We start from the raw sequence: 27,760 nt of genomic DNA on the forward strand, positions 1-27,760 counted from the left end.
ATCAAGGCAGGGATTGGGGTTCGAATGACTCTGAGCCCTGTTCCACCTAAACTCTGCTTTGTGAAAGTCACATCGAAGAGGGTGCCAGCTGGGCTCCTGGAGGAGAGCCAGCGTGGGGTGGCACATCACCCCTCCATTGGCTGCCTTGTGCAGTCTGAGCGACCCCCTCAGGTGTGGCAGTGGAAGCAAGCTGGTTGGTTGCCCCTGCTGGGTGCCGGGATGGGGCTGAGGGAGGCCTGAGCGCTCAAGATCCCTTCCTGACCTGGCCGCTGTTTCTTGTTGTGGTTGGGTAAATGGCAGGTGGTCACCCAGGAGAACAATTGAGTGCAGCAGAACAAAGCTGGACCAGGCAAGGGCCACGTGAATGGTTGTAAACACCCAGAGTGGAGTCCTCTCTTGTGGGGAGTGAGCTCAGGCAGGGAAAGGGCACCTTACATGCAGTCGTCTGGAAACAGACCTCCCCACCCCTTCAGCCTGACTTCACTACAGAGCCTCTGCAGCCAGCACATGCCCAGGCTGTAATGGCTCCTGTCAGTGGAGGTGTGTATGGCATCCCCACAGGGCTTCTGGGTATGGCTTTCTAGCTCCTGGATTCCGGGGGCTGCCCTTCCCCATGCCTTCTGCTGCATCCTGGCCTATCTGCATCTCCTCCCTGCCCCTGCTGATTCCTTCTCTGGGGATTCCCTGTCTCTGAGTGTCCTTGCCTCCTTGGGGGAGCAACCACTGTCATGTGAATTAGCCTTTCATTCTGGAGTTCATCATGCATTTCGTTTGAGTCCCCGCTGTTTGCCAGGCCTGGGGCTGGAAGCCACAGTGGCTGCAGGGGTGCCTGCCCCAGGTAAGACTAGATAGGGAGGGAAAAGCCTGGGCCTGAGTTAGGCTCGGGCCGGGAGAGTGGTCCCCTCTCTCATCCCCACACATCTCTCCAGTCAGACAGGCTTCTTGAATTGCATAGTGCTTATTCACACTGAAAATGAGATGCCACAATGTCACTTGTCCATTGATGGGAGTTGCTTTTAGAGCTGAGCTGAATGGTTTAATCTGCCTGTTCTGAGGCCAGCACACAGTTCTGTGGAGCCAGTGGCTGTAGAAGATGGTGGGATGTATGCACAGGTGGGAGATGAAGGGACTTCTCTCAAGTGGCTGTCACTCCCGGCAGAACAGAGTGGTTCATGCAGTGTAGCCAAGGGGAACCAGTGGAGACCTGTGGCTGACATACCCTTGCCGAGCCGATGCTGATCTGGGGAGATGGCCCTGCGGGGGTGGGGCAGCTGGCTGCCTCTGGCTGGGCAGACTTGGCTGAGTATGGTGAGGTTATGGGGAAAGCCCTGAGTCAGATGAGGCGGCTGAGCAGCTGGTGGAGGCCACAGGGGACACCAGACCTTGGAGAGATTGGGGAGAGGAGGAAGAGCCCAAACAGGACAGGGGCCTACATCAGAATCACCTTGCAGGCTCTTTAAAACACACTCGCTCAAGTCCCCACAGAGTTTTGATTCAGTAGGTTTGGGATGGGGCTAAGAATTTGCATTTCTAACAGATTCCTGGGCGGTGCTGATGCTGCTGGTCCAGGGACCCCATTTTGAAATCCATTGATCTTCCAGGAAGAAAGCCAGGTCAGGTGAGATCAGGCATGAGCACTCTGTAAGCCATCAATGGCAGGGGACTGATGGCATGGGACGGATGCCATCGATGTTTCGTAGGAGAATTGCTAGAGTGTAGATACTGCAGATGCTGCACTTGGCAGAAGCTCGCTCCTCTCTCCCGGTGGCTTTGGTCAAACCTGGTCCAATTTCATATCTTCGTCAGCATTGTAGAACGTCTTCCTCTTACCCTGGTCAGATGGTGTCTAGCAGGTGGCATATGGCACACATTGGTGCTTTAAAAACAAAAACTGGCGTGGCCCTGAGGCAGAGAGTCTGAAGTAATGATCTGGGGAGGGCTGGGCTAATCCGTCTTTTTTTTAAACTTCCCCAGATGATTCTGATGAGCAACCGAGATGGGGACCACATATGTATACCATAGTTTGTTTTCTTCTTAGAATGGGCTGCCCACCCTCTGTGCTGCTGGGCCCTGGCTTTGTCGAGAGCTGTCCACGCTATCCCCTCACATGTAGGGAGACACTCTCCACATCTGCTTGTCTCTTTCCTGATTGAGCCTCTCTCCCGTTGGCTACCCTCCTTTTCCAGTCCTTGGAATATGCATCTGCCATCAGGGCCTTACCTGCTGTTGAGAATTCTAAGGTACCAGGCTTTTCTTAGACCAACAGCAAATTTTACTCTGACAACACCTTTGTGAGGACCTTCAGTAACAAATGGCTTCCGACATTTGTGTCTTTCAGTGATGCCGAGAGTAGAAAATTGTGCAAGAAGATGAAAGTTGACCTGAGCCCAAAGGACAAAAAGGTTGAATTATTCCATTACCAGTAAGTACCTGTGGGCATTTCCAATTTCCAAGTAAGTGCTGAAAGCTTTCATTGGTATTCTCAGGGAATGGTGGTTTTTAGTTAGGTTAATTTTATTTCAGAATGATATTTTTTCCCTGTGTTTACAGTTCATTCTTTCTTCTTTCTTTCTTTCTTTCTTTCTTTCTTTCTTTCTTTCTTTCTTTCTTTCTTTTCTTTCTTTAAATCTTGAACCGTGTTCAATAGCTGAATGTTACTGAGATGCTGCAGGAAACCAAAGGTATGTATCTTCACAACCATTCTTAAAGTTAACACCTTTTTCTCCTCATTTGACAGGGATGGTGCATTTCATACTGAATATAACCGAGCTGTGACATTTAAGGTAAATTTACTTCCCTCATTCTCAGCAGAGATAGCGTCTGAACAGATGCCAAAGGCCTGGCAGGTTCCCTCTGAGAGAAGGAAGGGCAGATTGCACAGATAGCTCTTCCAAATGACCTGAGGGATTCTTATCTCTGGAGCACATGTCAGCAGAATATCTGGAGAAGTTTGTAACTGTTAACACAAGGGAGACTGGCCTCGTAGATAAGTGTGCAAATCTATCAGCAGTCATCGCAGGAGGCAAGCCACCATCTGCCTCTCTCCTCCAGAGGCCTGGGTCTCCCTTTGCTGTGGTGTGAACCTCGCCTCGTCTCCACGGCAATGTCCGTGCTGGCTCTCCAGAGGCTTGGGGGGGGGGAGGGGACTCCCTGTGCCCAGGTGAGCACAGGGGGTGGGACATAGGCAGGTAGGCCCCATCAGCGGTTGCAGCTCGGTTCAGATGACATCCCCATGTCACCGAGTTGCTTCCTGCTACAGAGCCAGTTGGAAAGTCAGTGGAGAAAACCATCAATGAAAATAAGTGTGGAGGGGCTGTGACCCGCAGGTGCTGTCACCCCAAGACCCCAAGACCTTCTGTTGCCCTTGGATTCTCCTCCTCCAGCATACCCATCCTCTCCATCAAGCCTGTCCCCTTCTGTGTCTGGTCCAGGTGGAATCCCCCTGCCCCAGAAATACCTGAGGCCATGTATTTCCTCTCTTCCCAACACAGGCAGAACTTACTTTTTCAGACTCTCCTGCTTATCTCACTGGCTTGAACCCCATGCTCCTCTCTCTCTGTCTCTCTCCATCTCCTTCCATTCTTTCTTGTCCATCCGTCTGTCTGTGCAGCCGCCAGGACCCCTCTCCTCTGCCATTCATCCTCAGCTCCCCGGTCACTTCCTGTTTGCCTACCAACTTTCCTTCTTTTTTAAGTCTACAGATTTTACCTTCTACAGACTCGCCCTGATTACTTATCTTAACACCCACTTAGACACTTAGAGAAAGTTCTCCCAACTAGGGTTGCTTAAGACTCTTATTCTGTGTTGTTAAGACGTCAGCTAAAGCCCTGGGAGAGAACATGTGCTCCCCGGGAACAAGGTGGGGAAGTGCCATGCAGGGATGGAAGGGGTGCTGGGGGCTCTTCATTTTCATATCTGAGGCTGTGTCCAATTTATGTTTCGTGGCTCCCTCCGAGCTGGCTGTCCTGGGGTCGTGGAGCAGGAGATAGCAGCTGCTCAGAGCTGTGGGGGTGGGGAAGGAGCAGGGAGCCTGAGCACTTGGAGCTGGCCTAGGTAGGGGAGGCTGAGGCCTGGTCTTTGTCCACCCCTTTACCAAGACAAGGTGTGCGGCATCTGCTCACTCTCCATCCTTTCTGTGACTTCCACTTGGAGAAGAGGTCTAAGTGTTGGACAGGATCAGGGTCTTCAGTAGAGAGAAAGCATCCTTAGTCCCAGGGTCTCTAAAGACCCCAGGGCTATCAGGGCCTGGGGTAGAGCCCCTGGAGCTCTCCAGAGCTAAGAGGAAGTGGCATAGTGTTTCCCATGACTGCCTGAGGGCTTCTGCTCTTCATCCAGCAGGAGTGGTCAAGACCAAAGCCCTCCTTGGTCACAGGTTGGTGTTCCTCTCAGGGAGTTTCCTGGGCCTCAATGTGCAGAGAGCTAGAGGAGTCCAAGCCCGGCTGGGGGCCTGTGCAGGCCCCTGCTCTGGCTGCTGTCACTGTCCTGCTGGATGGTTCGGCAGGGACCTGGCCGCCGGCACTGTGCAGTGGCCCCTGCAGAAGCCAGAGGCCAGACAAGGGAGGGGAAAGAGGGGACCTTCCTGTGTAAGTGGCCTTCTGCTGGTCAGCATTCTGTCCAGCAGAATCCTTACTGTGTGTAAGCAGTGAGGCCCGGAGGTGCCTGGAAGCCAAAACTCAGATGAGCCTCTGATGACCTCCCAAGGCTGTGTGGCTGTGTGTTTTCTCAGACACCAAGATGTTCTGAGAACCAGGTGTGAGTCCTGGGGCCATTTCCCCAGGATTCAGGGCACAGAGAACAAGAGGACTGGGAGAGGGAGGCATTCCAGGTGCAGACCTCCACTTCCGATGTTGTCAGCAGATGGACTTAGAGAGAACCTTTGAATGGGGTTAGTCATCTTCAGTTAAACAAGAGTAATCTCCACCTGAAAAGCAAGTATGAGGATTTCAGTTACTACATCAGCAGAGGTGACCCCTTCCCTTTGGTGTCCCCATGTCTTCTCTCCCTGACGCTGAGGCGGGGCTGGGGCTGGCATAGGGGGGATGGGAGCCAGGGCTCACTCTCCAACTCAGCTCATCTCGCCGTGTGGACAGGAGCCCCCTGGGAGCAGGAGTTCCTAACCTATTTTGGGTTCCTCATCCCACTGAGAATCTACTGGAAGGCATAGATCTTCTCCCTAGAAACAGTATGTTCGCATAAAGTAAATGTAAAATGTGGGCGTGCGAGCAAATGGAAATGCTAAGTAAAGTAGTGTATAAAGGAGGGCTCTCTTGGGAGTCTGAGGTCTCACTGGCTCCCGAAGGCTGCCACATGCCCTGCGTTGGGAACCCCTGCCCTAGGTGTTTCTGAAACAGGTGGGTGCCTAGAAGCATCTCTCTCACATGGCCTGGGCGGCAGGTGCCTCTGCAGCTGTGGGTGAGCATGGGTTTCAGGAGGCCCCGCCATTTCCATTTTGGCTTGTCTTGTCGCGGCGAAGCTTTTGCAAGGACAGACCTGCCTTTGCCATGGTGCAAACGGCCCCTCTTTTCTTGCCAGGAGTTGTTTCACAGCTCCATTTGGACAAATAAGGAGCATTACCTGAATGAAATTCTGCGAAATCTTAGCTGTCTCCCAGTGTTCCTTGGTAGCTCTTTCCAAATAGGAGTTTCCAGAACTAGTCGGCCTCCCTGAGGTCCTGTGTCTGTGACCAGTGCCTGGGCCAAATGAACCGCCTTGCTAAGAGGGTGTTTCCTTTTCTCGCCCAAGCCCACCTCCTTCCCACCACACTTGTGGACACGCCCAACTTGTCACCTGCTTTTTGGAACTTGATCAAAGTGGAAAAAAGTCTCAAAATCTTGCATCAAACTGGGGACACTGCAGGCTCTGTGTTGACACGGAGACCAGCAGCTCCCCTCTGGGGATGGAGAGATGGAGGTTGGCTGGTTTCTGGTACTCATTCCTGGCTCTCACAGACTTTGAGCACCGGTTCCCAGAGTGGCTGTCTGAGGGAAGGAAATGCCACTCCTGTCCCGGACCAGTGAAGTATGGCAAGGCTGGAGGGCAGTGGAGGGACGTGGCCCCTATTTCCTGTCCCATGTGTGTCTTCCGCAGAGTGGGGTAAGATTTGAGGCAGTTGTCCACATGACAAAGGCTAAATAAGCCCTTCAACCTGCAGGTCTTTGTCAGATCTTCATCCTGGGCATCTAGAAGGGGGCAGTAGTCTTCAGGAAGAGAAGTGCACCAACCAGGCAGGCCTGGGGTTGAGCACCCTGCCTAAGCCCCACAGAGGATGCAGGATTTAACCTGCTCCCTAGCCAGTTTAGATTACACAGTGTTGGGCAGGTGACAAGTAGGTGTGCTTACCTCCTGATACAACTGACAGTTTTGGTGCCTGAATGTGGAGCACTTGGACAGGACTGGAGGCCTTTAGTCAAATTGATCAGAGAGCTTCCTGGAGATGAAACCTAGCCGAAGCATGAGTGTGTCTCTGATTTTAGTAAACCAGTGAATTGTCTCAAATCTCATTTCTGTGTATGAAGAAGCACAGAGGTGTGGATCAGCTGACTAGAGTCAGGTGTCACATGGCTGAAAAATTTTGGTGGAGGTGGTGGGGGTGCGTTTTTTAGGGCTCTCAGCAGGGATGTCCGTGGGCAATGGAATTGCACCCCTGCCCCCCATGTGTTTGGCCACATGCCACACGTAGACTCTTTCCACAGGTGCATGGGTCTCCGGGTAGGGAGATGGGGCAGGTTCCTGATTTCCCCACCTCCCTCTTTACCTGGCTAAAATGAGTTTTCCCTTTTCTGTTCCTTTCCTCAGTCTATAGTGGCCTTTCTGAAGGATCCAAAAGGGCCCCCACTGTGGGAGGAAGATCCTGGAGCCAAAGATGTTGTCCACATTGACAGTGAAAAGGTAATTTATTCCCCATCAATTCTTGAAGCCTCCCCCAACCAGGCGCTCCCTAGGAGCGATGCCCAAGGAAATGAGAAAGGGGAGTCTTCGAGGACGAGTTGTGCTTTCCTCCGAGATAGCTGGACTGCCAGGCCCCTAATATTTGTTCTCCTTCCCAGCTCCTTGATGGAACCCACAGGAGATCACAGGCTTGCTGCCTGAGAGCTTCTTCCCTTCTTCACCGCCTTATTTAATGTATTTTAATGGGTTTAGATTTCCTCATAGGAATATCCATTTAAACGTCCTTTCCTAATGTAACTCAGTTGTTGCTGGGTTTGGCTTTGTGCGTGTGTGTTTTTAAAAGCGTGGTTTTTTTTGTTTTGTTTTTCCTTTTCTTTAAGAATAACCTCAGAGGTTTGGGTTGGATTTCCAGAGACTTGGGTCAGGTCTCTACAATTTTAAGTAATATAAATTTGAACAAATTATCCTTTTAAGCTTTCAATTCTGGGTTTGGCTAGAATGGGGGGTTGGGGTGGAATGGTGGTTGAATGATAATCTTCAGACAACTGTGACCCTCCTTCTTTCTAAACCTGTCCCACCTGTCCTGAATGTGCATCTTTACCCATGGGTACCTTCATATAGGATGGGCAAGAGCTTCTTTGTTGTATTAACAGGGACTCTAACAGTGAGGCAGGCAGTGCTGTGTTGTAGATGGAAGGAGAATGTCCTTTTTTTTTTTTTTAAATATGAAATACTGTTGACACACAGTGGTGTATTAGTTTCAGATATATTGACAATGATTTGACAGTTCTGTATATTACATAGTGCTCACCATGAAAAGTGTGGTTGCCATCTGTCACAATACAAAGTTATTCGTGTTATTGTCTCTATTCCCTATGCTGTAGTTTTCTTCCCTGTCACTTATTTTTCTATAACTGGAAGTTATACCTCTTAACCCCCTTCACCTGGTTCACCCATCCCCCCACTCCCTTCCCCTCTGGCGACCACCAATTTGTTGTCTGAATTTATCAGTCTGTTTCTGGTTGGTTGGTTGGTTTTGCTTGTTTGTTTGTTTGTTTTTAAGATATATAAGTGACAAATATATGGTATTTGTCTTTCTCTGACTGGCTTATTACACTTAGCATTATACTCTCTAGATCCATCCATGTTGTTGCAAATGGTAAGATCTCTTTATGACTTTATGGCGGAGTAATATTCCATTGTGTACACACACCACATCTTCTTTATCCATTCATCTGTCGACAGACACTTGGGTTGCTTTCATATCTTGGCTACTGTATATAATGAAGTAAACATAGGGGTGCATGTATCTTACCAAATTAGTGTTTTCATATTCTTTGGGTAAATACCCAGTAGTGGAATTACTAGATCATATGGAATTTCTATTTTAATTTTTGGATGAACCTCCCTACTCTTTCCATAGTGGCTGCACCGGTCTGTATTCTCCTAATATTCATATTTCTCCTAAAATGTTTATGTCCTGAAAGTCCAAAGATCGTTCTTCTGTAACTAGAAATATTAAGCAGAAAATTTTTTTTCATACCTATAGGCAATACTCTTGTTACACTTTGTGCTGTTTGCTCTCTTTTAGAAGTCTAAGGTACAGCTGCCTTTCTCCTGATTGAGTCCCCACATAAAATAACAAAAAGTTCCAAATTCAGGTTTGAATTGCCGATCCGTATGTGTGAGCTTATTATTCCACATTGAAGGCAGTTAAGGATCTTTGAATGTAATGTAATATTTGTTTCTGCCCAGGGTATGAAACCACATTGTTACAGGCCCAGAAAAACCTTTTTGTCTCAGATCTTTACGAGGTTTTATCTCCAGGGATTTCAGAAGATCATTTTCAAAGCGTTTGCATTTTCTACCCATTGTCAGGGTCAAAGATCTTAGTAATTCTTCCTTACAGTGAGTAGAATTACATATTTCTAGTTACTTAAATAAGAGTGAACATTTTCAGAATTTATTATAAAATGTTTTGAATTCCTACAAAATCTTTGTAATGTTTTTTATCTAACTGAAAAATTATGAGTAATACATATGCATTGTTGAAAATTTGGAAAATACAGCGGAAGCTTAAAAGAAAAAAAGTTACCCTTTCCCTTCCCATTGAGAGATACCCGCTGCTGGTATTTTCTCTGGCCTTCCAGGCTTTCAACATAACGCATGCATAAACATTTTTACTCACAAAAGTGTCGTTGCATTTTATATGCTGCTTCGTAACTTGCTCCCCGCCCCAACTTAATGTAACATGCATATCTTATTGTGACGTTAAATATTCCTCTTCATCGTTTTTAATGATGCACTAGTATTCCATTGTGCGGGATGAACCCTCATCTATTTACCTAATGCCTTGTTGTTGCCAGAAAGCGGCATTTTGTAATCTCCTTTTATTTTCTTTATTATTCAAAAGAGAAAAACCTCTAATTTTCTTCTATGGAGACTGGTTAGAGAAGCAAATCATTTTAATCAAAATATGCTCTGTCATTGCGCTTCTCTGCAGTCCCTCAAAGATTTGCTTTTTCTGGAACATCGTTGACTCTCATTGGAAGAAAGGTCTCCAGCCCTGCTTTACACCAAGTCTCTGCATTAGCACTGTTGTGACCGTTTGTCTTTGTACATTTATTGTATTTATTTAAGAAATAGTTATATATTGCCTAATAACATGCCAGGTGCTATTCTTAGGGTTTTACAAATACAGATGATCTGTTTAGCTTGTAACCTCCTGGGGCTTTGGGGCTCGCTTTCTCTGTATGCTTCTGTGCCCAAAGTGGACTCCTGGGCGCTAGGACAGCAGCAGGGCTGGGGAAAGAGATTAGCGGGTGTGGGTTAACCCTGTGTTATCCTAATAAGCAGCTAGATCCCCATCTGGCCAAGCTGGGCTATGAGTAAGCAACCACAACCACCCCCAAGACCAAACCACTCCATAAATCCCATGAAGGGGCAGCCTCATTCAGCCACGTGGGACAAGATTAGCTCCTTGCAGTCTTTGAATGGTTCAGGCAGAGCTAAAAGTGAAGCTGTTGGCCTGATGCTGACTACTTCCTCCCACTAAGTGGCCTTGGGAAAGCTGTGTGCCCCCATGGGGCCTCTGTTTCCCCATCTGTCACATGTGGTGACATGGTACAGATTGTCGCAGTCCTCCAGCTCCTGACCGGCTGTAGCTCTGACTACATGTCCCTCAGCTCAGGTCAGCCCGTGGGGCTTCTGAAGTGCCCATCCACCCTCTCCGGCCGAGGTGCTCCCCCACCCAGCGGATGCTGATTCCCCATTGTGTTCTTTCGTGTCTGACGTGCCTGACCTGCCGTGTTCTCTGTTTGTGCCTCAGGACTTCAGACGGCTCCTGAAAAAGGAAGACAAGCCACTCCTCATGATGTTTTATGCTCCCTGTGAGTGATCTTTCTCCTCCCCTTCAGACTTGTGGAGGGACAGCTTGGGGGTGGGAGGCAGGGGACTGGGAACTCGCCTCAGCTTCCTGAAAGTGCAAAGTGTGTCCCTCACCCTGCTCTGTCTCTGCTTCTTTGCCTTTTCACCTGGCCCCTCCCTTCCTGCTGTCCGCATCAGTTTGTCTCTCACTAGAATCCATTCTTCTGCCCTCCTTGCCCTGAGCTCCACCCAGCAACAGCACAGGTCTCCTCTCCAGATCCTCCCGCTGGCTCCCCTTCCCGCCCCCCTGCACCCAGGGGGCCCGAAGCCTTTTCCCCCCCAGCTGTCTGCCTGGCGGAGCCATGTGCTCCTGGAGCCCTGCCTCCTGTGTCCTCTCCAAGGTGCTGCTGCTGCTGCTCACCCTGCTGAGGCTGGCTGGCCTCCTGGGGCAGCTGTTCGGGGCAGCTGTTCGCCCAGCAGAGCTGCTGGGACTGCCTATGAGGCGTGGGGGGATGGGGACCACGGAAGAAAGGGCCCCAAATTCCGGTTCAGTCTCTAGATGAGACAGGAGGCCACAGGAATAGCAGGAAGACTGTTGAGATGACAACCAGAAGACCTAGGTTCTAATCCCAGCTATGCCACCAGCGAGCCGGGTGACCTTGGTCAAATCCTTCACTTCTCTGCCCCCCAGTTGCTATTTCTATAAGAAAGAGGGTTGGGAGCGCCTGGGTGGCTCAGTGGGTTAAGCCTCTGCCTTCGGCTCAGGTCATGATCTCAGGGTCCTGGGATCGAGTCCCGCATCGGGCTCTCTGCTTGGCAGGGAGCCTGCTTTCTCCCCTCTCTCTCTCTCTCTCTCTGCCTGCCTCTCTGCCTACTTGTGATCTCTCTCTGTCAAATAAGTAAATAGAATCTTAAAAAAAAAGAAAGAAAGAAGGTTGGATCAGAGCAATGGCTTTCAGAATTTGTGACTGTATTTCATAGTATTCATGTAAAAATATTTTTCGGGACACCTGTTCGGCTCAGTCAGTGAAGTGTCTGCCTTCAGTTCTGGTCATGATCCCGGGTCCTGGGATCGAGTCCCACATCGGGCTCCCTGCTCAGGAGGGAGCCTTGCTACCACCTCTGACTGCTGCTCCCCCTGCTTACGCTCTCTTTCTGACAAATAAATGAATAAAATTTTTTAAAAGCCATAAAAAAAGAAATATTTTTCATTGTAGCCTAGCGCTATAAGTATACACAAATTATATATCTATACACATATATAATATTTATGCACAAATGATACATATACATAAATTACAGAATTTGTGTACACTTATAGTACATAAGCTGAAACAAGTTTTACAAAACCATACTTAAACTCTCACTACTTGCCATCCACTCTGCCAGATGCAGTACACACTATTTTCTTTTTCTGTTTTGTTTCATTTAGAAGTTATTGGTTTTTCCTACTATTTCATAACCCTCTAATAAAGTGTCCACAAACTGTGGCCCATGGACTGTCCACCTTTTTGGTAAGTTAACTTTTGTTGGAACATAGACACGTTCATTTGTTTATGCCTTGTCTATGGCTGCTTTCAGGCCAAGCAGAATTGAGTCCTTGACAGTATGTTCTGCAAAGCCTCAAATACTGCGCCTGGGCCACCCCTGTGATCTGATAGGTCCCAACCCACTAACTGAAAATCCTCAGATTATAGCCTATGGGAGTCCCCTAGTGACTCTGTGTTCAACATATGCCCTTCAGGAAACCAACAGCCCGAAGGCTGGGGCCATGTGTGGTGGGAGGGCAGTGTGCCATAGCCTGTCTGTGGCTTGGATGAGGCTCAGAGGCTATGGCATTAGAGTTCTGTTTAGTTTTTTGGTTGGTTGGTTTGTTTTTTCCACTTTGGAACTACTATGTCTATTTCAATAGTATGCATAAGACACAGTGTAGGTGCTCAAATCAATTATATATCACCCTGCCTAGACTGGATTTCTGCCTAGAAGACATATGGCATACAGCACATTTTCATTTTCTTTCTCCCCCCTCTTTTTTTTTTTAATTATGTAAGTTTCAGGCATACCAGTTATAATTTGACTTCTGCATATACAGCAAAGTGATCACCCCCAAAAGGCTAGCTACCATCCATCACCCCACAGTGGACCCCCTTCACCCACACCCAAGCCCCTTTCCCCTCTGGTAACCACTGAACTGTTCTCTGTACCTAGGAGTTTGCTTTTTTTTGCCTTTTTTTTTTTAAGATTTTTATTTATTTGCAGAGAGAGAACACAAGTAGGCAGAGTGGCAGGCAGAGGGATGGGGAGAAGCAGGCTCTCTGCTGAGCAGGGAGCCCGATGCAGGGCTGGATCCCAGGACCCTGAGATCATGACATGAGCCGAAGGCAGCCGCTTTAACCGACTGAGCCATCCAGGTGCCCCTACTTTTGTTTTCTTTTTAGATTCCACATGGAAGTAAAGTTAAGTTTTTTCTTCTTTTCCCTCTGATTTATTTCATTTAGCATAATGCCCTCAAAGTCTATCCATGTTGTTGCAGGGGGCAAGAGTTCATTCTTCTTCATAGCTGAGTAGTATTCTGTTGTACATATATCCCAGATTTCTTTATCCATTCATCCATTGATGGTTATATAAGTTGTTTCCATATCTTGGCTATTGTAAATAATGCTGAACTAAATGTGGAGGTCCATATAGCTTTTCAAATTAATGTTTCTGTATTCTTCAGGTAAATACCCAGTAGTGAAACAGCTGGGTCATATGGTAGTTCTAGTCTTAATTTTTGGAGGGATCTCCATACTGTTTTTCATAGTGGCTGCACCAATTTACGTTCCCACCAACACTGTACAAGTCTTCTTTTTTCTCCACATCTTTGCCAACACTTGTTATTTCTTATCTTTTTTTTTTTTTTTTTTTTTTTTAAGATTTTACTTATTTATTGGATGGACAGATCTCAAGTAGGCTGAGAGGCAGGCAGAAAGAGAGAGGGAGAAGCAGGCTCCCTGCTGAGCAGAGAGCCTGATGTGGGGCTCGATCCCAGGACCCTGGGATCATGACCTGAGCTGAAGGCAGAGGCTTTAACCCACTGAGCCACCCAGGCGCCCCTGCCTTTTCATTTTGATGATGGTTTCCTTCAGTGTACAGAAGCTTTTTAGTTTGAAGTAGTCCCATTTGTATATTTTTGCTTTTATTTTCCTAACCTTTGGAGTCTGTGCCACAAACACTTAGCTAAGATTCATGTCAGGGAGTTTACTGCCTACATTTTCTTCTGAGAATTTTATAGTTTCAGGTCTTGTGTTCAAGTATCTAATCCACCTGGAGTTAATTTTGTGTATGGGGTAAGATAGCGGTCTAATAGTTTCATTCTTTTGCATGTGGCTGTCCAGTTTTCTCAACACCATTTATTAAAGGGCCTGTTGTTTCTCTTTTATATGATCTTGACTCCTTCATTATCAATTAATTACCTATGTATGTGTGGGTTTACCTCTGAACTCTCAATTCTTTTCCTTTGATCTGTGTATCTGTTTTTATCCCAGTACCATATTGTTTTGATTATTATGGCTTTGCAGTATAGTTTGAAATCAGGGAGCATGATCCTGCCAGCTTTGTTGTTCTTTCGTATGTTTTGACTATTTGGGATCTTTTGCAGCTCATAAATATTTGAGAATTATTTGTTCTAGTTCTGTGAAATATGCCATTGGAATTCTGATAGGGTTGGTATTGAAATCTATAGTTTGCTTTGGGTAGTATAGACATGTTAACAATATTAATTCTTCTAATCTATGAGTGTGGAATATCTTTTCATTTATTTGTGCCATCTTCACTTTCTTTTGTCAATGTCTTATAGTCTTCAGTATATGTACAGGTCTTTTACCTCCTTGGTTAAGTTTATTCTTAGATATATTATTCTTTTTGATGCAATTTTAAATGTGATTGTTTTCTTTATTTCTCTTTCTGATAGTCTGTTATTAGTGTATGGAAATGCCACAGATTTCTGTAGATTGATTTTGTATCCTGTGACTTTACTGAATTTACTTATTACTTCTAACAGTTTTGGGTGGAGTTTTTAGGGTATTCTATATATAGTATCATATCATCTGCAAATAGTGACAGTTTTACTTCTTCCTTTCTGATTTGGATGCCTTTCATTTCTTTTTCTTGCCGAATTACTGTGGCTAAGATTTCCAATAATGTGTTGAATAAAAGTGGCAAGAGTGGGCATACTTGTCTTGTTCTTGATCTTTGAGGAATAGCTTTTAGCTTTTTCCTGTTGAGTATGATGTTAGCTATGGGTTTGTTGTATATAGCCTTTATTATGTTGAGATATGTTTTCTTTATACCCACTTTGTTGAAGGTTTTTATCATAAACAGAAGTTGAATTTTACTGAGTGCTTTTTCTTTATCTGTTGGGATGATCTTATGATTTTTATCCTTCATTTTGTTGACATGGTGTATCATGTTGATTGATTTGCAGGTATTGAACTATCCTTGCATCCCTGGAGTAAATCTCACTTGATTGTGTTGTGTGATCTTTTTAATGTTGAATTTGGTTTGCTAATATTTTGTTGAGGATTTTTACATCTGTGTTCATCAAGGATATCAGCCTATAATTTTCCCTTTTTTCTGGTGTCCTTCTCTGGTTTTGGTATCAGAATAATTTTGGCTTCATAAAATGTGTTTGGTATTCCCCTCCTCTTTAATTTTTTTGGAAGAGTTTGAGAAGAATAGGTATTAAATCTTTAAATGTTTGGAAGATTCATTAGTGAAGCCATCTGGTCCTGGACTTTTGTTTGTTGACAGGTTTTTGATTACTGATTCAGTCTCATTGCTAGTAATTGGTCTATTCAGGTTGGTTTTCTGTTTCTTACTGATTTAGTCTTACAAGATTTTATGTTTCTTTTTTTAAAATATTTTATTTATTTATTTGACAGAGAGAGAGATCACAAGAAGGCAGAGTAGCTGGCAGAGAGAGAGAGGGGGGAAGCAGGCTCCCTGCTGAGCAGAGAGCCTGATGCGGGGCTTGATCCCAGGACCCTGGGATCATGACCTGAGCTGAAGGCACAGGCTTAACCCACTGAGCCACCCAGGTGCCCTGAAGATTGTATGTTTCTAAGAATTTATGTATTTCTTCTAGATTGTCCAGTTTGTTGGTGACCAATCATCCATACTAGTCTCTTATGATCCTTTGTATTTCTGTGATGTGAGTCGTAACTTCTCATTTCAGGTCTGTTTACTCTTGAAAGCCTGTCTTAAATCCCCCTTCTTGAGAAGTTCTTTGAGCAGAGACTCCTCCCATTTCCACCTGAGTGATCATGCCTCTCTGGATGGCTGTCCTTCTAGGAGGATCTGGTGGTTCTCCCTGACTTGGACCTATGGTTTATTCACCATGACAATAGCCTTTCTGCTACCTCTGTTGATTGCCAGGTATCCCTCTAACCCATCCTCTTCTCAGAAACCTTGCTTGCCTATAGAAGGGAGATCCTGGTGTCTTGTTAGAGCTGTCTCTGCTCAGAATGATCTGCACTTTAACCCTGGGTCATTCTCTTCATTAATGTTCACTGGTTGGCTTACCCCCGTTTTGTTTCTCCTTGGAGGGACATTATTAATGGTCCAGCTGCCAGTTGCCCCAGGAATTGTCCTGCCTACCCAGCCCTTGGGGACAGGGCCTCTTATGGTTCATCTCAGAACACTTCAGAGCTCAAGGCATTGGTTAAATGAGACTAAAGCTGAGTGCATATCGGTACATAGTACGTGTCACAAGGCAGGAACATGGTACAGTTGTGTGGGTTTCAGGATAATGATAGTAGTAGACCACTTAAAAGAGTAGCTCCCTAGCAGTTTGTATTAGAATATGCGAGCCATCTCTCCCTAGCCCTTCCCCAGGCTGTCTGGCAGTGGGCCCATCCTTCTCACCACAGCAGGCAGAGAAGCAAGCATAGTTATTATGGAATGGAAAGCTGGGGTAGGAGAAGTTAGACCCCTTGTTGGGGTCACAGAGCAATCAGCATTTGGGGAAGGAGGGAGAAAACTGGGAGCTGTTAAGTTCGGTTCTTGGAGGGTTCAGATTGGACAGCCTCCTGGGTCTCAGGTAACCCCAGGACTCTTTTTTGTGGTTGTTTTGATCGAAACAAACTTGTGCTTTTATTATACTAGTCCACTCAAGCCTTCATGGCTTCATAATTCAGCTTATTGCTGGAAACACCAGTTCCCTAAGTGGGAAGACTTTTAGGACTCTGATCCTTTGATCATGTTTGGGGTGAATGAACCTTAAGGCATTGGGAGGCTCTACTTGTGACAAGGAATCCAGGTCCTCAGGACCTACTGCTTATTCAGTGAATGTTTGTTGACTGAATTAGTGAGCAAATAAAAGAGTGACTACTATAACTTTGGGGATTTGAGAGTGACAGTTAGTCTTATTTCTTCCCCTGCCTCTCAGTTGAATCCATTGAGAGATAAATTCAGATAGGGATCACAGTCCCATCTCTATTTTTGGTGAGGTTAAATTGGAAACTGGCTGGCTTGGAGCTTCCTATTACTCTTCCTATCACCTCTTCACCTCACTAACTTCTTCTTCCAGAACTGCCGAGAGCTCCACCCACAGGGAGTTGGGAGGGTGTGGAGTTGGGAGGGCATGGCAGAGGGTAAGGTCACTGCCGCTGCAGAGGGTCAGAGCTGGACGAGAGACGCCACCCCTCTGGGGACAGTTCATAAATTAGGCTCCTGACAGATGAACATGGCCCAGGGGGTGTCTGACTCTCACCCCCTCATCCAGTCACCAGGTAAAGAGTGGGTGAAAGCAAGTGCCCCCCACCCCCATTCGTTTTCCCTCCCGAGAGTGACAGCCTCTGTCCACTGTGGAGGAGTGTCCCCTCACCCTCTGAAATTACTCTGCTTCCCTGCCCCCCACAGATGTAGAGGGAACATACATTTAGGTCTTGTGTTCACAGTGCTGCCCCTGCTGAGTGTCAGGCACTATCCTTAAGCCTGCAGGACAGGTACTGTCCCCACTCCACAGATGGCAAAGCTAAGGCTCAGACCACATGGCCAGCCTTTCAGAGGCAGCAAATGGCCAAGGGGAGGCACAGGCCTGGGTCTCCTGTTCTCTCAGAGCCGAGCTTCTTACTCTTCTGTGTGGCCTGTTGTCCCTACTGTGTGGCCTGTTGTCCCTACTGTGTGGCATCCAGCATGGAGCACGGGCACCTGGCTGAGGCACCCTTGTTGTCCCTGTGTCCAGCCTCTGTGCTGTCCCACAGTGGGAACAGTGTCCCCTGCAAATGTCATGTTCCTTTCTTCATGACACTTGTGGGGGTGGTGCTGTGTAGGCTGCTGGAGAGAGGTACCTCTCATGTCTCCTAAGGGCAGAAGCGGTGGGCTTGTGCTGCGTGCTGGCCTGGCAACAGCTCCTGCTCTCCTGAGTCTCCCTGAACTAATGGCATGAGCCTGAGCCCACGCTTCATATGCTGGCATGTGTCCAGTGTGTGTCCATCGGTCTGCCAGGCCGGCATGTCAGGGAGAGACTGTGGGCACTTGGGGGACTCCATGTCAGAATAGCCTGCGTTACATGTGGTCCAGTAGAATTGGTGCTGAGGAGGTTCCTGAGGCCCTGGGGGTAGCTTGGATCTGCTCACAGTTCTGCAGTGTCTGTGTGTGGTCCAGTGGGGAAGAGCACCTCTCTGATCAGTATCACTCTGCCTGAGGTCTGCCGCGTGTTAGCTAACATGGATTAGAGCTTGTCGGCCTGCTGCCGCATGGCCCTGTCCCTACAGTGTCATGTTGAGATGAGATCTAGCCTGACATGGGGTTCTAGGCAGCTTTGGTGTCTGCGGCCTTTAGGTTGCATCTCAAAGCCTTTTTGCAGCAGAGCGGCTGTCAGAAAGAGGAACAGCCTGTCATGTCAGAATTCCTTATGTCTGAAGAAACCTGCGCTCATGTCCTGTGGGACTCAGTGCCGAAATGTGGACTGCTCCGACTGATGCAGGGTGCGGTGAGCTTCTAAATCAAGGTCACTCGGAAGTAGTCGTGGATTTTGGAGCCTGACTCTCTGGGCCCTGTGTCCCCCAAGTCTTGGGGGACCTTCAGTGTCCTGGGAGAAGAGTGTGGCCATGGTAGACCACAGAACCCCACAGAAGACTGAGCTGACCTCATAGGATTGTCCGATGTCAGAGCTGGAGGGGCCCTGAGGTTGTGTGCTTCAACCCTCCTCATTTGCCAGAAGGAGGCATCGGCCAGAGAGGACAGGTGACCTGTCCAGGGCCATGCAGTGCATGATGGGAAGATGGGCACTCAGGTGCACCAATCCTGGCCTGGTGCTCCACTCACTGTCCAGCTATTCTTGTGGATGGAAGGAAAAGGGATGTGGAAATCCAAAGCTTATCGTCTCGGTGGCTGGACCACTTTCTTCCTGATGGCATGTGGTTCATGTTGATTCCTAGCCCCTGACTGGGCAGTGAAGGGAGGCTGTTAGCTGAGCTTTCCTGTCTCCATTCTGGTTCCTAGAATTCCTGGTGAACTCCTGATCAGCCCTAAATTATTCCCTGCTTTGCCCTTCTCCAGCCATGTTATTTTTGCTTAGGCCCATGTTTGATGAGGGACTGCTGGGATGTATCCTATTTTATGCCATCGAGACTGTAAGCTCTTTGGAGAGCCGGGCCTCTGCCTCCCGTTCTTTCTGTGTTCCCAGGCCCTGGGGTGACCCTGCCCTTCTGCAGGCTGGGTGAATGTTTGCAGCCGGAGGTCAGCCTGGGGTGAGGGGGAGCAGGGGGAGGGCAGGGGACAGGGGCCTGGTACCTGGTGTAACGGCATCTGCTTTCTCTCCCACCCGTGACCAGGGTGCAGCATGTGCAAGAGGATGATGCCACATTTCCAGAAGGCTGCCACCCAGCTGCGAGGCCACTTTGTAAGTGAGGCCCATGGGCCTGGCAGGGCTGACTGGCTCACCCGGAAAGTTGTGGGAGGAGGGCTTCAGGGCAGGGGGGGGGGTTGAAAATTGTGAGCCCACCCCCTCCTGCTACTGCCCCTGTTCCCTGAGCCTGTGACCCAGACCTGTCCTTGATGGATGGTAAGAACTCTGCAGAGTTGCTGAGACCGGGAGAATCTGGTGCCTGTCCTACCAAGACCAGTAACACAATAGCCAGGAAACCAGCAAGAAGCACAGGTGGAATTGCTGGGTGACTAGGGGCCATTAGCAGACCATCAGGGCTCCAGAATGATGGGGGCTAGGTGCCACGGTGGGCTGAGGCTCTTGGTGCTGGGTAGCCCAGTGGTAAAGGGTGGTGGGCCCAAAGTACAAGCGGGTTCAGGGGCAGTTCCCTGCCAGGCTTGCCAAGGCTCTGGCTCCCATGCTGTGGGATGACCATGGAACTGATAGCAGGAAGAAATAGTCCAGACAGGAAGCTGGAGACCTAAGCTTACGGGCGCTCTCTGAAGGAGAGGGTGCAGAATGTGAAGGGATGGGAATCCGACAGGAGGCAGCGTTGTCTTGGGGTTGCCCACCTTTCAGGAATAGGATGGGGAAGAGGAGTCACTGAGGAAACGGTCCTCAAGAAGGAAGAGCAGCCAGGATGGTGCAGGAAGGGCAGGGAAGCCGGACAGTCAGAGCTCACCAAGCTGAGGACCCCTCACTGATGGTCCTGGTCATCTCTGTGTGGCCCCCACCTGCTGACCTTGTCTCTTTTCTACCATATGGTCTGGTCAGTTTTGCATATATCCTGAGCCACAGAGATTTGGGGTTTTGTTTTGTTAGTGGCAGCAGAAAGAGCTGCTGGCTCCTCCAAGGAGCATGGAAAAATTCACGGAGCCAGCCAGAGTCCCATGAAGGGAGTTCTGAGGTCTTAAATCTGAATCATGATATTTACAGATCAAATTAAGTTGGTGATTAGTTCAAAGTCAATTTAAAAAGTTGACATGGCAGCACCTGGGCATAGTGACAGCCCTGCCAGCTAGTCTGGCTACAGGATTGGGTTGCAGAGAACTGGTGCTTTCTCTCTTGACCTCATTTTGGGGCGACACCAAGGTCCTGCTTGTTTCTCACTAATGAATTTTTAGCAACTCGCGTAGAGATGTTTGGCCTTGGGGCACAGATACATCACTTGGGGGGAAGTTTCACTTTGCATTTTGGGACCTTAGTAGATAGCATATTTCACGATTATTTCGCCTGGGGAAAAGACTTAATTACCTAGTGTTCTGCCTGCCCACACATACCCTTAGAAAAGTCCTTGACTCTACTTCTTGGCTCTATGGTGTTGGGGAAGTCAAACAACTCTAGCCCCAGTCAAATAACAAATGCCTTGCCAGCTCCATCAGAGCAGGTGAGGTCCTGGGGCCAGTCTTATGCAACATCTGGAAGATTCTCAGCTGATGGTGCATCTCCCTGCTGAGCTCAGTGTTCTTCCCAACCCCTCCTGTGCTCCCACAGAGCTTGTCCCTGCCATGCATGGCTGGGTCTGCTCATCTTCGCTTTTATTCCAGATCACATTCACCCGTTGATACTAATTGTGATTTTCTCAATGTAGTGTGAGCTTCTTGAACACTAGGGCTCTGTTTGGTTTGTGTCTAGTTCTTCAGCACAAGCACAGGGCCAAGCTCAGAGTGGTGCCCCGTATGTGTTGATGAATGAATGAATGAGTGTGTGGCTTATCACCCCTAGGGACATTGTATTTTAAGCTCTGCATTTACATAAAAACTGATGTTCCCCTTTTCTAATATTTTATTTACTTATTTATTTGAGAGAGAGAGTGGAGGGAGGGGCATAGGGAGAGAGACTCTCAAGCAGACCCTGCACGTGGTCCCACGACCCTGAGGTCATAATTTGATCCGAAACTAAGATTTGGATGTTCAACCGACTGAGCCATCCAAGTGCCCTGATGTTCCTCCTTTTTAAGGGAATTCAGAGCATCAGTTATTAAGGACAAAGACAAAATGGGACGAATGTTTGTGGGATGAGGGCTTTCCCATTAGCCTTGGGCTCATATGAGGCTCTTTCTTAAGATTAGCCTTGAAGATTACTTGTTTTAAGGGTATTTGCTTCCAAAAAAATGAAACAAACAAACAAAAAAACCCAAACAAGCAGTGTATGCTTCTCCTGCCTGGGCCCAGGTCCAGAAACATGAAAGTGACCCTTCCAGTTCCCTAGACAACATTACAGAAAATCCAGTGGGATTGTCCGGGTGCCTGGAGAGCCTGACTGATCAAGCCCAGCTTTGGCCAGGTGTTAGTTACATTGGCCTAAGGCATCTGTGTTGTGTGAGCTCATTCATTGCCTCGCTTCTGTGTCTTCGTGCTTGGGGTACGTTTATACAAAACATTTCTTAGGAGAGCACCTTCAGAAAATTCTCGGCCTTTCCCAGCTCCATAACTGGGGAAAGATGTGGCCGCACACACACAGCCTACTGCAGGAAGCTCCTGGAGGCAGGGGCTCATGGTACAGCCATAGCTCCCCAGAAAGAGGGCGACCAGAAGCATGATGCCTTAGTGTCCTCACATAAGGGCAGAGATGGATGGTAGGCCCCTGAAATCAAACACTTGCCCCCTCACCACTGCTGCAAGCAAGCTGGACTAGCACCTCCAATCTCCTCTTTGTCTCCTTCATCTGTGAACCCTTTCCGGCAAGCCGTGTCTGTGGCAAGGGTCAGAAACCTTCCTCCTCTACAGATTTCTTGGGGCATATTCAACTTGATGATGTCTTTAAGATGGAAGCCAGGCCAGGTCAGCGATGCTCATCAGCCATTGCCATTTTCCAGACTCAGATCTGCCTCTCTTTGGCGGTCATTAACATCTGCTGACTCATTGGTGTCTGTCCTGTGTACTGCTGCTAATTGACATCCTCGTCAGCAGCCGTTGATGCTCCCCCTCTGAGCAACTTTCAGAGCCTCTCCCCATCTGCCTCATCTTCCCAGCTTTGCTAGTTACTGAGGTCCACACTGAATCTTTGGTTAACCTTGGCTGTGAGGGCTGTCTAGGTACAAACACCATGACAGGCGTCGTCATGGTGACAGACTGGGGCAGATCAGACTCTGGTGCTTGCTCTTACTACCCAGCTAGGAGATCTTGGGCAAATAGCCTTGGAGTCTCTGTTTCCCCATCTGTAAAATGGGGATAATGATGCAAACCCCGTCTACCTCACTAGGCTGTTGTGAAGAGCGAATGGCTGGCATGTGGAAACAGTTCTGTAACCTACAGATAATTCACAGATGCACACGACTGACTCCCTCCACTGCCCTATGCTTACCGTTCCTCCCACTCAATAAATGAGGGTGCTCCCAAGCTTCCTCTTTTCAGCCTCTTTTCTTTTTAGCATGGTGGAGCAAGGGCTCAGCATTGTGTTCCTTGTTGTGATGGCCTCTCCCTCAGTGATTTTATCTACGTTCACAGTTTCAACAAAATGTAGCTCCATGGAGCCCGAGTCCCTAAGTTCCACGACTGTGTATCAGACTCCCTGCTTGACATCTTGGTCTGAATTTTTCTCCTTTATGTCCCAAATGCAGGATGTCTAAAACAAAATTCCATGTCTTCCCACCCAGCAGACCGCCAGCTTGCTTTCATGACTCTTCTCAAGTACCCCAGGCTCCTCTGCCAACATGCTTTTTTGCTGGGGCCTCTTCATGCATCTCTCTCCCTCATGTCCTCTGTCCTCTCTCTGCCCACCAGCCTGGGTCAGGCTTGGTTAGCTCACACAGGGTGATTGCCAGGGACTGCTGATTTCTCTCTCTGACCCGTGACTTGCCCCTTACACCGTGACCTGTTTATATTTAAAAAAGAAAATGGGGGCAGTGGGTTCCTCGGTGGCGCAGTCAGTTGAGCATCCAGCTCTTGGTTTCGGCTCAGGTCGTGATCCCAGGGTCCTGGGATCGAGCCCTGCTCAGTGGGGAGTCTGCTGTTCCCTCTCCTCTGCCCCTCCCCCCACTTGTGCTCTCTCTGTCTGTCTCTCTCTCTCAAAATAAATTAAATCTTAGAAAAAAAACAAAATGCAGCTGGAAAAGCCTCCAGCACCCCCTGAATAAAGTCCTGGTTTCTTAGGCATTAAAGCCTTTTCCAGAGTGAGCTCAGCAGTGAACCTGTCACCCTTCTCTTTCTGCCCCCTTCTGTGTCTTACAGTCCTGTTAAACCAGCATATTCCCTGTTTCTTGGCCTGCGTCTTGTTTTGTCTCACTTCCATGTCTGTGGAAGTCTTACCCTTCCCTGAGCACCAGCTCCATGAAGCTTCCATCTTGTTCCTATCGGATTGTGAGGCACAAGCTCGTGTGGTTCTAGGTCAGGACTTGTGACCTTAATTTTTAAGCTGAGACCAGCTTTTGCCTCATTTGGCTTTATGGACTCCAGAAAGTGTTTGTACATAGTTTTTCAAAAAATATTTGTCTCGGGGCACCTGGGTGGTACAATCAGGTAAGCATCTGACTTCAGCTTAATTCATAATCTCGGGGTACAGGGATCAGAGCCCTGAATCAGGCTCCTTGCTCAGCAGGGAGTCTGCTTCTCCCTCTGCCTGCCACTCTCCCTGCTTTGTGTGCTGTCTCTCTCTCTCTGTCAAATACATAGATAAAATCATTAAGAAACATTTACCTAGTTAATAAGTATCCCCAAGAGGCACAAGAGTACTAAAAAAAAAACCTCAGAGAATTAAAAATTCATCACAAGCAAAGGTGGTTTGGAAAGGCTGCACAGGAAGGTGGAATTTGATTTACCTTAAGGATGAATCAATTTTTGGTAGAAATTGAGAGGTCAGAGTGGCCATCCTAAGCAATAGGACTAGAAGACACAAAGTAAGGGCCAGGGGAACACAGCATGTGTTCAACAAATTTGGGCAGAATCACAGAGCTTCTCAGTAGTATTAATGAAAATAGGTAACGTTTCTTTTTTTATTAATTTGTTTTTTAAAATTTAAATTCAATTAACTAACATAGTGATATGTTAGGTATAGAGATAGAGGTCAGTGATTCATCAGTCTTATACAATACCCAGTCCTCATTATATCACATGCCCTCCTTAATGCCCGTCACCCAGTTACCCCATCTCCCTCCCTCTGCTCCAGCAACCCTTAGTTGGTTTCCTATGATTTCGTCTTGTTTTATTTTTCCCTCCCTTCCCCTCTGATCCTGTTTTGTTTCTTAAATTCCTCATATCAGTGAGATCATATGATAATCGTCTTTCTTTGATCAACTTATTTCACTTAGCATAATACCCTCTAGTTCCATCCACGTCATTTTAAATGACAAGATTTCCATTGTATATATGTACCACATCTTTATCCATTCATCTATCGATGGGCATCTGGGCTGTTTCATAGTTCAGCTACTGTGGACATTAACAGCTAACACATTTTGAGAGCTGTAGATACCTTGAGTGTTGAAGATCTCTTCCCTTTACCATCTCCCAGCAATCACAGAACGTGGCTGCTGCTGAGGAAACTAAGGCACACAGGCAGCCGACTTATTCAAGGAAATGCATCTACTGAGTGGGGAGTTAGGACCCAAATGCAACACCCTGATGCCTGTGCCCCAGCATCCTAGTCACGATGGTATACCCCTATCTGCCGCGTCCCTTAGACTACTGGCAGTCCAGCTTCCTCCCTGTGCAGCCGTGTCAGACTGTCCCATTCCCGGGATCCTAGCAGGTGCACAGTTAAGGGTTTTGTAGGAAAGAACAACTCAAAAATGAGATAGGGACCCTATGGTCTCTGAGTGTGGAGTTAGATGCTAGCCTGTATTCTGTGGGATTGAAAGGTTTTGTGCGGGAAAGTGATATCACAAACACGGAGGACATGGAAGATTAATCTCGTGGTGGATGTGTGCCCACACTAGGGAGATCAATTAGAATAAAAACAGAACTTTAAAGTAGACGATTGGGCGCCTGGGTGGCTCAGTGGGTTAAGCCGCTGCCTTCAGCTCAGGTCATGATCTCAGAGTCCTGGGATCGAGTCCCGCATCGGGCTCTCTGCTCAGCAGAGAGCCTGATTCCCTCTCTCTCTCTCTGCCTCCCTCTCCATCTACTTGTGATTTCTCTCTGTCAAATAAATAAATAAAATCTTTAAAAAAAAAAATAAAGTAGACGATTATTACTGGAACAGGTTGCTGAATCAGTCTGGGGAAATGAGCAGAATGGCCATGAGAGGGTCCCAGGGCTTCTAGTAAGTTCTATTTCAGGCTTATTCTCATTGCAGCATCCCACAGATGGGGCAAAATCAGTAATTTAGTAAGCATTAATTGTGTTCCTTCTGTATGCCAGGCATTGTGCTAGATACCTAAAATAGTTGGGAAGATGTGTTTAGGTGCCTCTAGGGATGGCACTGCCCAAGGCTCAGGTGACTTCTGTCACTGGGAGAATTTGGTGGGAAATCAAGAACTTGGTGGTTCTGAACTCCCTTTCCCCTCCCCTCTATGCTGCCTTGCTTTGTGGAACAGTCCTCCCGTGTCTGGCCACTCCGTCTTCTTTCTCTCCAGGGACTCTGAGTTGTTCTTAGTATTTAGTAACCCAACTACTACAATTCTCCTTTCCCACCTAGGGCTATTGGATATGGGGACCCTGCAGCCAGAACAAGTTCAGACTTTGGAGGTGGTTCCACTGGGCTGTCGGGGATGGTTACAAACAGTAGTAGAGAGGCGAGGGCTCTAACAGTCTGGAGGGAGGAGAGTCAGCGGGTAGATTGCTGCACAGGAGCTGTGAGGTGTGAGGATGTTGCACACAAAGCCAAGGTGGGCAGATGGGGGGCAGGCCGCGAGGACGTTGTGGAGCGGCTGAGTGGTGGCTATAACCTAGGAGAGGAGTTAAGTCCGAGTTCACATCGGCAAGGAGAAAGCTAAAGCATACTTGGATGGCAGTAGGAACTGTTTGAACTTGGTAGCAAGGCCAGGTGTCCTCAGCCCTTGGAATTTTGTTTTTGCTCTGGGTGAGCTCCCCCTGCAGGGCAAATAAAAAGAATGCCTCTCCACAGGGCAGCTCCTGACCCAGACCCTGTTGTCTTCCAGAGCTGGGTTGGCTTGCCTTACTCCCCCACTGCCCAGGGCTACATGTCAGTCTGTGAGGCTCTGTCCCCTTGGTCTCTTTGCAGTGGGATAGGTGGACAAGGCGGGGGTGTCTGCAGGGCAGAGTGTGGATAGGCCTGTTCTCCCCTTGCTCCTAGGTGCTGGCTGGGATGAATGTCTACCCCTCGGAATTTGAAAACATCAAGGAGGAGTATAATGTGCGAGGCTACCCCACCATCTGCTATTTCGAGTAAGTCCCCTGCTTCCCTTCCGATGCTCACTTGCCTCCTGGATAGCTTTTTCCCTGGCTGAGTCCATGTTGTCTGTCCGCATTTCACAGGAAAGGACGGTTTCTGTTCCAGTATGACAACTATGGGTCCACAGCTGAGGACATTGTGGAGTGGCTGAAGAAGTAAGTGGGAGAGTTGCCTGGGGGGTGGGGGGGCGGTGGGCAGGGTTGTGCCTAGAGGGAGGGGCCTCAGCTAGACCTCAGGCTGGCCTCCAGTCTCCGGGCTGGGGCTGTGGCTAGGGTTGGGAAGGAGAACCTGGAAGGGAAAGGTCCCACTGTGCTGCCCAAATGATGGTTTCTGGGTTAGCTCTAGGAGAAGATGGGGTCTTTGTGGGTTTAGGATGTGGGAATTAGGAGGATTTGGTATGACTCTGGCCATGGTGATTGCATGTCAAATAGTTCTTTTCCCCTTAATGTCTATCCTGTGATAGGGGTATTTCTCATCTAGGATGTCAGTTTTGAGAGAAGCTCCCCTGCAGGCCCTTCTGAAAATTGCACTGTCAATTGAACGCTTACTTCAAATGCTGTACTGTATTAGGTGCTGTGAAGCTTCTAAGAAATACTCTGATACCTTAGATTTGTGGAGTGCTTTGCCATTCATGAGCACTCCCCACAGATGCTGCCTCATGGCAACCTTGGGATCCTTGTTTGTAATGTGATTAGAACTTCATAATGCAGAGTATCCCGTACTGGACCCCCACCATGCTAGGCACGTGACTGGCATGTCCTTGACTGGTATGTTGGATGGGGAGTCTGTGTCCCCCACTGTGGGAGCTGGGGAGGGGCCACCTCTCCTGGCAGCCTCCTCGGGCCATCCCAAGCACTTGACCTGCCTGCTTTGAGCTCTGCCTGTCATCAGTTTGGCACTCACCGGCCCCTGCCAGTGTGTGGCTATTTGTGTGTAATTCTTGGAATAATACCAGCTCACATTTTTTGGGGCTCCACTTCATGGCTGAGCCTATTCTAAACACCATATATGGATTCTCATGGAATCCTCAGAACAGCCCGGTAAGGAAGACATTATTCTCAGCTTTATTTAATGAATGAGTAGTGGAGCACAGTGATAAGGAGCTTCTCCAGGCTTTTGCCGTGGACAGGTAGCAGCGCAGGGCTTGTTCTGGGCGGCAGCTCCCCGGGGTTCTGGTCGGAGCCCCCTTTCCCGCCCCAATTGCTGGCACGGTGGATTTCACTGACATCGTTCCCTGAGCAGCACAAGGTTAAAAAGAATTAGTTATGCAAAGATACGAAAGTTGAAAATGTGTATTTTCAG

At 48.0% G+C, this 27,760-nt stretch overlaps 1 protein-coding gene across 1 annotated transcript in view; it reads left to right on the top strand.

Moving 5' to 3' along the window:
* Nucleotides 1-27,760, top strand: part of PDIA5 (protein disulfide isomerase family A member 5) — a 91,476-nt gene that overhangs the window by 30,952 nt on the left and 32,764 nt on the right. Inside the window, exons 4-10 of the mRNA XM_059391078.1 lie at nucleotides 2,339-2,422; nucleotides 2,738-2,783; nucleotides 6,796-6,888; nucleotides 10,217-10,277; nucleotides 19,074-19,141; nucleotides 26,360-26,451; nucleotides 26,542-26,613. Coding sequence (XP_059247061.1) covers nucleotides 2,339-2,422; nucleotides 2,738-2,783; nucleotides 6,796-6,888; nucleotides 10,217-10,277; nucleotides 19,074-19,141; nucleotides 26,360-26,451; nucleotides 26,542-26,613 — 516 coding nt within the window. The remainder of the gene's footprint in view (nucleotides 1-2,338; nucleotides 2,423-2,737; nucleotides 2,784-6,795; nucleotides 6,889-10,216; nucleotides 10,278-19,073; nucleotides 19,142-26,359; nucleotides 26,452-26,541; nucleotides 26,614-27,760) is intronic.

The sequence above is a fragment of the Mustela nigripes genome, chromosome 2 (assembly GCF_022355385.1).
Source record: "Mustela nigripes isolate SB6536 chromosome 2, MUSNIG.SB6536, whole genome shotgun sequence".
NCBI classification, from domain to species: domain Eukaryota; kingdom Metazoa; phylum Chordata; class Mammalia; order Carnivora; family Mustelidae; genus Mustela; species Mustela nigripes.